The following is a 10,304-nucleotide window of genomic DNA, read 5'->3' on the forward strand; positions in this document are numbered from 1 at the left end:
ATATATATATATATATATATATATATGTATATATAATATATATAATAGATACATACACACATTATACATACATACATACATACATACATACATACATATATATATATATATATATATATACATACATACACAGTATAGTATTATATATAAGGTGTTTTGTGTGTGTATATTATGCCCTAGCCTGTCATGAACGAAAGTACGTTGTCAGGATAATAATCAGTCCTCAGTCAGTTCTTGTTTCTTTAGTCATCGAGGACAGTGAAATACACATTACTGATGAATATTCATATATACATATGCCAACAGTTGCATGTGCATGTTTATGCAGATCAAGCGGTTAATAAGCACTTTTGAAAAATCAGTTATTGTTTCCTTAACATATGTGCTTGAAAAGGTAAAAATAATCTGGATATGTTTTTGCACCATGATAGTTGCTTAGAATCAAGACATAACAAATTATGATATTTTTAACTTAATGTGCTCTATTGAATGTGTTATCAGTCTTCCTTCTCGAACATTGGGTTGTTTTAGAGGTTTTGTTATGTGAGTTTGCAGCGCTTCGGCGAGAGGGCTTGAGGTCGAAATTTGCTGTCCTTATCTGATACTTGAACATTTTCCTAAAATACTTCTAACATGTTCGTTATTTTTTTGCTTGGAGGATGATGATAGTGATGGAGAGAGAGAGAGAGAGAGAGAGAGAGAGAGAGAGAGAGAGAGAGAGAGAGAGAGAGAGAGAGAGAGAAAGAGTTATATTGAAAGTATGAAGTATCACCAAGACAAAGAGGAGGTATAGCTTAAACACTGTCACAGAGAAGGAGAGATTAACTGGTTCTGTTAAAATACACCCATGGTTGAATAGTACTGAGAGAGAGAGAGAAATTTATAATTTAGTAAAGGTGGAGCTCGAATAAATAAATGAGAGAAATTTGTTCTGTAGAAATACAGTAATGGTTCTGTAAGAAGGAAGAGAGAGAGAGAGAGAGAGAGAGAGAGAGAGAGAGAGAGAGAGAGAGAGAGAGAGAGAGAGAGAGAGAGAGAGAGAGATTTGATTTATGATTTAGTAGAAACAGAGCTCGCATAAATAAATGAGAGAATTTTTCTCTATAGAAATACAGTAATGGTTCCGTAAGAAGAGAGAGAGGGATTTGATTTATGATTTAGTAGATAGAGTTCGCATAATAAAAGAGAGAAATTTGATGCATAGAAATACAGTAACGGTTCCGTAAGAAAAGAGAGAGAGAGAGAGAGAGAGAGAGAGAGAGAGAGAGAGAGAGATTTGATTTATGATTTAGTAGATATTGCTCGCATGAATAAAAGAGAGAAATTTGATCTATGGAAATACAGTAACGGTTCCGTAAGAAGAAAAACGGAAAGAGAGAGAGAGAGAGAGAGAGAGAGAGAGAGAGAGAGAGAGAGAGAGAGAGAGGTGGTCGGGGTGGGAGCTACTTGCAACACAGTATTAACAATGAGCAAAGCAACAAAGGAATTAGCATTTAGCCTCTCGTTCTTCATTGTTTTTACTTGTTTGCTTCATGATATTAATCGACTGTTTTGGTTGCCCAGTCGGGAAAATGTCTTCGATAACGATGATGTGAGAAATGGTTCTCGCTGCCCTTGTAATAACAAGGACTGATTGATTGGCTGATGCACTTGGCGCCACCAGTTCCCGGCGAGGTGAACTAAAATAACGGAGTAAGTGGAGTGATAGCGATAAGGAATGTTTTCCTTTTTATTCTTATTCTTATCAGCCATTCCTATTTTGCCTTGTGTGCGTGCGAGCTTGTTAGTGGCTGCGTACATGCGTGTTCTAGTAGGATGTTTGTGTGTGTGTGTGTAATTGAGAGTATACAGTTGACTTTGGCTGCAAGTATGTGTTTAAGCGAGTGGTTGAATTGTATAATTGTGGCTGTCGTGTGCATGTAAGCGTTTGATATGATTTATGAAATTTATACTGTCAAGCCAAACACTGGAGAAATTTTTGCCGTTCACCGCTTAAGGCAGTGAAAAACGGGCGTTAGAGTGGTTGGACAGCAAGATAAAGAGACCCAGAAAATAAAGGAAATGAAGTACAAAGATCTTTAGGTGGAATTAGGAGAAAACCCCGCAGTTGCAGTCATAGGTAACTGTCAAAGAAGTTGGACAGCAAAATTGAAGAAGGAAGTGGGAAAGGAGGTAAAGTAGAAGGCTAAGAAGTGAAAGCAGATATGGGCTGGAGGGACGCTGCAAAGTTAAGTATACCTTAGTTTTACCAGATCACTGAACTGATTAACGGCTCTCCTAGGGCTGGCCCGAAGGATTAGACTTATTTTACGTGGCTATGAACCAATTGGCTACTTAGCAACGGGACCTACAGCTTATTGTGGAATCCGAACCACATTATAGCGAGAAATGAATTTCTATCACCAGAAATAAATCCCTCTAATTCTTCATTAGCCGGCTGGAGACTCGAACCCGGGCCTAGCGACTGATAGCCCACAACTCTACCGACTCGCCCAACGAGGAACTGAAGGCTACAAACAACCCTTTAGTAATGCCTACAAGGCACCTCGTGAGTTGTACCGAGTGTGAGGGTGTGAATGGGTAATTGCAGTATCCATGCGTACGTTCGTATGTAAAGAGGAGGTTTCAGTGACGAGAGTTAATGAATTCGCTAAATTATCCGAGAATTAGACTCGATAGGATATGTATGGAAACACGAAATGATATACCGGTAGGCTTCCCGGTAACAACGGTACGGCATAAAAGTTTTTTTTTTCAAAAAAGTAATAAAAGCATAACAGAGACAAAATGGAAAAACAACAGATCCAGCCGAACAAGCGCGACAGACGTCCAGTTTTTTCCCCAAAGCAACGAAACAAAAAAATATTTTAAAGTGATGTGGTCGTTCAGTACAGTAATATCTGATAATATTCAACGACTCATTTTTCTTATTATTAAACGAAACCGCAAATTTCATAATGAAGGCTGATGAAGTCAGATGTTCCACGAAAACAAACACCATTTTTTTTAACGTCCGAAAATAGAAGTATTATTCCAGTATCGAAGTAAAGAGAAAATGTAAAAGAAAGACTAATAGAGAATAAGGACTTAAAGAGGTCGATATTGATCTTGCATAAGTGCCAATGAAACTGACACAGCTTATAAAAAAATAATGAAATGAAGAGGGGGAAAAAATTCCCAGGATCAAAGTAAATGGAAAACTTAATAGCCGTATTTGTATTCACTTTCCTCCCACACACAAAATTCCATACCAAGGCAGATAGCCTGCCACCCATAAAACCCAATTTAAGACGTTTTGGCATTAATTCCGTATTGGATTATAGGCGTTCCAATTTTATCATCTGGACCGACGCCGCGCGAGGCCTCTCCCCCCCCCCCTTTAACATTCCTCCCCCCTCCCCTCCCCCTCTCCCCCTTCCTTTCCCAGCCACCCACTCTTCCCCCTCTTCTCTCTTTACAGCTCTTTTTATAGAGAACTCGAGATCTCGTTCCCGCCCTAAGTAGACAATTATCCGTGCTCTTGAATGCATGGCTGGTAATCGGCCGAAATAGCTCGGAATGGATATACAATGCTTGGCCTTTTGCAGCAAATACGTGCGTCCGCTGGGGATCAAGCTGCTGACTCTGTATTAGTGAGGGTAAAACCAAGTTTTAACATTTTCATATGGTTTTGACGGATCTCTCTCTCTCTCTCTCTCTCTCTCTCTCTCTCTCTCTCTCTCTCTCGGTAATAATAACGATGATGCTGATGATTCTTTGATTTTAAAATCATATTGAACAACCGGTCTTGTCCTTGTAGTATTCTCTCTCTCTCTCTCTCTCTCTCTCTCTCTCTCTCTCTCTCTCTCTCTCTCTCTCTCTCTCTCGGTAATAATAACGATGATGCTGATGATTCTTTGATTTTAAAATCATATTGAACAACCGGTCTTGTCCTTGTAGTATCTCTCTCTCTCTCTCTCTCTCTCTCTCTCTCTCTCTCTCTCTCTCTCTCTCTCTCGATAATAATAACGATGATGCTGATGATTCTTTGATTTTAAAATCATATGAACAACTGGTCTTGTCCTTGTAATATTCTCTCTCTCTCTCTCTCTCTCTCTCTCTCTCTCTCTCTCTCTCTCTCTCTCTCTCTCACTTTTGATTCGTATGAGCAACCGGTCTTGTCCATACAATGTAAATGTTCATGTTAGTAATTAAGAGTTTTTAAATTTATATAGATTCGTTTATTTAAATACTTTTCGATTTTTTTAATATTAGATGCTGATTTAGCAAAACACTTACATATACGTAATATAGCAACTTCAATTGTATGTCAATCATTTTGGTGTAATGATTTACCTACGTCCAAACTCGGGTATCTGTCAATGATGAAAATTACTTTCGACAGGCATATTAGCAAAATTGTCTCCTTTGAAATTGTATCATGAAAAACAGCGATATAATATGCAAGGGAATTGTCAGTACAGTTTTAATTGTAGTCGATTCTCTAGCGAGCCCCGTCATGCTAAATAAATGACGGTAGATTATTGCGCTTACATACTTATCAGACGAGACAGATGACTGTTGTTACTGCTGCAGTGCATTGCACGAATAGTTGAGGCAATTAAAGAAAGACGGGCCTGAAAATATTTATCATAAGATTTGACGAAGCAGAATGATTCAGTAAACCAGAGCGGTAAAATGTCGGCCATTTGAACGCGCTCGCATACGCAGTTTGCCATTTTTTTGTCGCGTAATTTCTTTGCAAACAATTACTATCAGGATTTGAAAGATTAAGAAAACAATTATTCATATTCCGCAGAGTGACAAATGGTTTGCCATTAGTTTATACCTTAAATCGTAATTAATGTTACCTGTCCTCTCTATTACAACTAATGATTAATCGGGAAATTATATGGCCGAAATAATGCAGTGACTGGATGATATTCAAATGACCGGCAGAACCATTGATTTAATCAATGACCACTAATGTCCTATGAACTGCAAGTTTTATTCTTTGCTACTTCAAGTTTTATTATTATTATTATTATTATTATTATTATTATTATTATTATTATTATTATTATTATTATTATTCACAGACTTCTGTGGAACAGATTGAAATTGCTAATAGGTTCCTAGCGAGATCAAATTGCATATGAATAACAAAGCAGGTGAAGGTGAAACATAGTTAAAAAACCAAATAAATAGAGATCAGTCAGGTAAACTTAGTTATATTAACAGACGAACAGTGCCGATAAAACTTACTGTATCAACATAAACAGCATCATTTGGAGGTAGTTGAAAGTATAAAAAGTATAACCGTGTAAGTATAGCCTAAAAAATCTCGTTCTAAATTGACATTGTGTTTTTTAATCACACCAAAATCATAAGTATCAAGAATAAGCCGTACCATCATGTTCGAAGAATTTCATGGACATCTGTCGATACATTATCATTGTTGTCATCCACAATCTTTTTCCTTTCCATGTTTTTACTGTACGTTCCCAAGCGACATTATATATATATATATATATATATATATATATATATATATATATATATATATATATATATATATATATATATTATTATGTATATATATATATATATATATATATATATATATATATATATATATACAACACACACACGGACACGTATATATATATATATATATATATATATATATATATATATATATATATATATATATATATATATATATATATATATATATATATATTATACATAAATATATCACATCTCCGTGACATTTTATACACAAACATTAAGCTACAAACATCATTTAGTATTCGTAACCTCTGAAAGTTTGCAGCTTTATATATATTATATATATAATATACATATAGTGTTTAAAATATATAAATATGTGTAAATATACGTAAAACGTTAAACATTTAGGACTGTCTACATCATCCCTTGCCTCACGGGAAATGCAGGGTGCTTATGATTACACAGCGTTTTTCATTACTTGGCGTCACGCATCCAAGCATAGACCAGACTCGAGGTTACATAACTTCGCTGATTGGAGGACCAGTAGTGTAGCGACATTGGTAACATTTCAGTGATCGAGAATGAAGCCCGTTTTAATATTCGAAGAACCAAGATTGAATTATGGCAAGTCTGAAGCAGACTGCGATGAATTATCTTGGTGATTCTTAGTGGCCACGAATAAGTTTACATGTCAGCTGTTAGGTGACTAAGAATAAGTTATCCTGCCCAAATTTAACTATCCAAGTACGACTTATTCAGATGTTCATGGGCGATTCTTCCTTGCATCTTTTGGCTGCTCAGTAACTTTATTTTTTGCCAAGGAAAGGTCTATGCCAAAAACGTAATATCGCCCAAAGGTGATTCGTACGACAGATCCAAAGTAGAATTGGTACATTTAATCAGAAGGTGCTATAGACGTACTTATAAAAATGATTGCATCGTATTTCGGTACTCAGCTGAAATAGCAGGAGATTATTTTACATCTAACGTTGAACAGAAGATAAAAATATTTTTCATGTAAATTCCAAGCTCACATTTGTCAAAAATGGAGTTTTTACAGACTGAATCCTAAAACCGATGCGTATAATTATTAATGCTGATTACCTGGATTAATTGTGAAAGAAAATAACTTCTGTTTTCATTGCAAGGAAGTATCTCCAGTAGGTGCTGTAGGAATTGTTTCATCCTAACTGTTATAGAGGGAATAAGTACATTTGATCCTTAAATTACTTGTGTTACTCCTTTTTGAATGATTAATTTTGAAATATTCATCCGTTTCCAAACCTCCTCGTTGGGCGACCGGGTTCCGTTCTCAGCTACCACTCTGTTGGCCGCGAGTTCGAATCTCCGACCGGCCAGTGAAGAATCAGAGGAATTTATTTCTGGTGATAGAAATTCATTTCTCGGTATAATGTGGTTCGGATTCCACAGTAAGCTGTAGGTCCCGTTGCTAGGTAACCAGTTGGTTCTTAGCCACGTAAAATAAATCTAATCCTTCGGGCCAGCCCTAGGAGAGCTGTTAATCAGCTCATTGGTCTGGTTAAACTAAGATATACTTAACTTTTCATCCGTTTCCAGTAAGGTGATATATACTCTGTGTAACTCATTTGACAGTGTCATCTAAGATGAAATGTCCCAGACAATATTCATGGTTATTTTAGACTTACGGAGAAACCGATGCCTCGAAGGTCAGTAATTAAGTTTGCTAGATGATCCCCTTCCTGTGTTGCTAATAAGAAATAGTCTTAGCTTAACCCTGGTAAGGTAACGCTAAATCACGTTAACTATTAAGGTAAAGCTGGACATTTATGACCGGCCGTAAAAAAATTATTTTTTAAAAATATTAACCGGTAAGTTGTAAAGACAATTAGGGTTTGTCTTATTGGTTTCAACAACCCTTAATACTACTCAGGTGGTTAAATCAAACAAAGAATAAAAAAATATTTTTTACTAAATATTTAAAAAAAAGTATGATTTTTAATTACTTACAGTAAAAAGCTCTCAGAAATTCACAGCTTTCAGATATTTACAAAATTTTCACAGAACTTCATCCCAGGTGGTGTCTTGAGCACTGGAGAAAATTTGAGGCAAATTCGTCGAAAATGGAGAGAGTTGAAAGTCGGAGAAAAACGTGAATTAAAATTTTTTTGCAAAAAATACATTTTTTTTCATCCTTCTTATTGGCTATCAAATGACTATAAAGTATTTATGAAAATTGCTAAAAGTTATGTAATATATTAGTATATGATCTAAGAATACAATTATAATAAAAAATTATATATTTGCACACTTTAGTTTGAAAAAAACAAGTAAATGATAGTACCACTTTTTGAGGGACGATTTTTCACTCAATTCCTTCACGTAAAAAACGTGCCACCTCATCACATATAAGCTCAGTCACACTGAAAATTACATGGTTATAGAAAGTTTCATAAGGAACAAGAATACAACAAGTTTATAGTACTTACAATAAAAATAGAGTCACAAGGGCGAGCAGAGTCCGAGGTGGTGTGGGTGTCGCAGGCAGCAGCTGTCGGAGGAAAAACAAGCGATTAGAAGCGTGAATGAACGCATGCATTCAAGAAGTAATTTGTCCTGCTAAGTATTGTTATATTTGGTTGAAAGTTTACCTGGACCTTTATAGATGATGTACAGTTATTTTAAGTTAGAAATAATCAAAATATGGCGAAAATATATGTCCGCTAAGGGACGATAAATTTGAGAGGGCCGAGTTTTCAGCCTCTTCTTTTCCTTATAAGACACTACATAACTCTCAATACACGAGCTCAGTCACACTGAATATTACATGATCTGTAGAAAATTTCATAAGGAACAAGAATATAACAAGTTTATAGTACTTACAATAAAAACAGTGTCACAAGGGCGAGCAGAGTCGGAGGAGGTGTGCATGTCGCAGGCAGCATCTGTAGGAGGAGGAACAACAAGCTATTATAATGTATGCTTTCAAGAGACAATCAAGCTTACTGAACATTATTACTTTTGACTGAAATTTTGCATGAACCTTTGCAGATGACACATGATAACTTTGAGCTAAAAAATTTAGGAAAATATGAATTTGTAAACCGCAAATGAACAATAAAATTGAGAGGGACGACTTTTCATGAAAATGACATATTCTCAAAACTTTGCTGCAATATGAAAGAAAATATTGGGGGTTCTTACATAGACTTTTTTGCAATTGGCACAGGAGATAACCTGGTGGCCGGCACAGACAGGTTTATGATAATTACACACGGAATTCTGCTTTTCTAGTGAATGTTGCTGGGACACGTAACATCTCGTGCACGTTTCCAAACTCGAGGAGTCTGCTTCTTGTGGTAGTTCAGGAAGAGTGAACGTTATCCTCATGATATGTTTCAGATCACGAGGGAGAAAAGTGAAGAGCCTGTACCTACGATTCACCAACTCGTAGCACAAGCCCCCCATCAGCTCCTTGTAGAACTGCCGCCTACTCTTCTTTGGAAGACTCTTGTTGTCGATGTACAAAATATATGAGTTCACCATCGCCATGTTGAGCATTCCAAAGAAGAATGCTAGAGGCCACCGTCTCGTCTTCTTTGCGCATGAACTGATGCTGCACAGCTGATCAACGCAATCAGTTCCACCCTTTGTCGTATTGTAGAACATCTGGATGTCCGACTTGTAGTTTTCAATGACTGAAGACCGGTGGTGGAACGTCGACAGCAGAAGAACCCTCTTGGTGGCGTTGACCCTCTGGCACTGCAAGGTGACGTTGTGGGCATAGGAGAACGCAGCCACAGAACAACCGACTTCCAAGTTCTTGTTGGTGACACACTGAGGAATGTAGGGCTTCTGTCTGATGGTCCCTACCAGGTCCATGCCAACTTCCTTCACCGACTGGGCTAAGGGCAGGGAGGTGAACCAACTGTCTGTCGTCACTGTCCTTCCTCGTCTGTTGCATGGCTCAACAAGCGCCATAGTAAACATCTCCCCTAGGGTCATCCCCTTCGGAAGCTCAATGCTCCCCTTGCCCATGTAGGGGATTGCATTGATCATGTAATGCTTGTCAGCATCACACGCCATGACCACCTTCAAGCCATACCTGGAGATGAGAAAAAAACTTAGTAAAAGTATAGCAATTATGATCATGGCATGCATACAAACAAATGGTATCATGAACAGATTATATCACAAAGAAATAGGCATAAATATCATGAAGAAAATTTTTCACAAACAAATATATAAAACTAGTATTATCATAAATTAAATTGTACTTACTTTGCTGGTTTATTCGGTATGTACATTTTGGAAGGACTTCGTCCACGGAAGGGAATCAACTGGTCATTGACAGTTATATGAGGCCCTGGCTTGTAGTTCTCCTGGCAGCATTTGACGAGCATATTCCAAATCTTGCGAATTGGTGCCATCTTGTCTGTCTTACGACGCTCCTATCGAGAGGCACTGTCGTCGAAGCGGATGACTCGTAGGAGGAAGGAGAACCGGCGTTCAGTCATGACGGTTCTGTAGACGTGGGAGCCATCTAACAATGACCACATGTCCGATGTGGCCACATGGTTGTCCTTCCGTATTCCGGACAGGACCAAAAGACCAAGGAAGGCCTTCATCTCCATTACAGAGACTTCCCCAGCCGTGTAGTTATCTGGCTTCTTGAATCGTGGCATTAGAGTCTCTACCTTCCGGTTGGTCTCTACACAAATGGAGGCAATCCTCCATTTGTGTAGAGCATCGGAAGGTAGAAGAGACTGAAGAAACCACAGGGACTTGTGATGCCTTGTGCTATGGTGCTGGAACTACCCCTGGGAATGTAA

The 10,304-nt window shown here is 37.5% G+C and overlaps 1 protein-coding gene across 1 annotated transcript; it reads right to left on the reverse strand.

Moving 5' to 3' along the window:
• Window positions 1–7,837: 7,837 nt before the first annotated feature.
• On the reverse strand, window positions 7,838–9,902 carry LOC136843045 (piggyBac transposable element-derived protein 4-like). Its single transcript, XM_067111035.1, has 3 exons — window positions 9,754–9,902; window positions 8,906–9,577; window positions 7,838–7,895 (listed from the first exon to the last, which is right to left on the reverse strand). Exons 1-3 carry the CDS (start codon window positions 9,900–9,902, stop codon window positions 7,838–7,840), a joined length of 879 nt encoding a protein of 292 aa, XP_066967136.1.
• Between the last annotated feature and the right edge of the window lie 402 nt (window positions 9,903–10,304).

This window comes from Macrobrachium rosenbergii, chromosome 10, assembly GCF_040412425.1.
Source record: "Macrobrachium rosenbergii isolate ZJJX-2024 chromosome 10, ASM4041242v1, whole genome shotgun sequence".
Taxonomy (NCBI): Eukaryota; Metazoa; Arthropoda; class Malacostraca; order Decapoda; family Palaemonidae; genus Macrobrachium; species Macrobrachium rosenbergii.

What these genes read in the sequence shown, in the direction of transcription:
- LOC136843045 (XM_067111035.1), bottom strand. Translation starts at nt 9,902, where the DNA reads ATGGCACCAATTCGCAAGATTTGGAATATGCTCGTCAAATGCTGCCAG. An exon ending in ATACCGAATAAACCAGCAAA is followed by an intron (nt 9,578 to 9,753) that starts GTAAGTACAATT and finishes TCTCATCTCCAG; the next exon opens with GTATGGCTTGAAGGTGGTCA. An exon ending in TACGAGTTGGTGAATCGTAG is followed by an intron (nt 7,896 to 8,905) that starts GTACAGGCTCTT and finishes TGTAATTTTCAG; the next exon opens with TGTGACTGAGCTTATATGTG.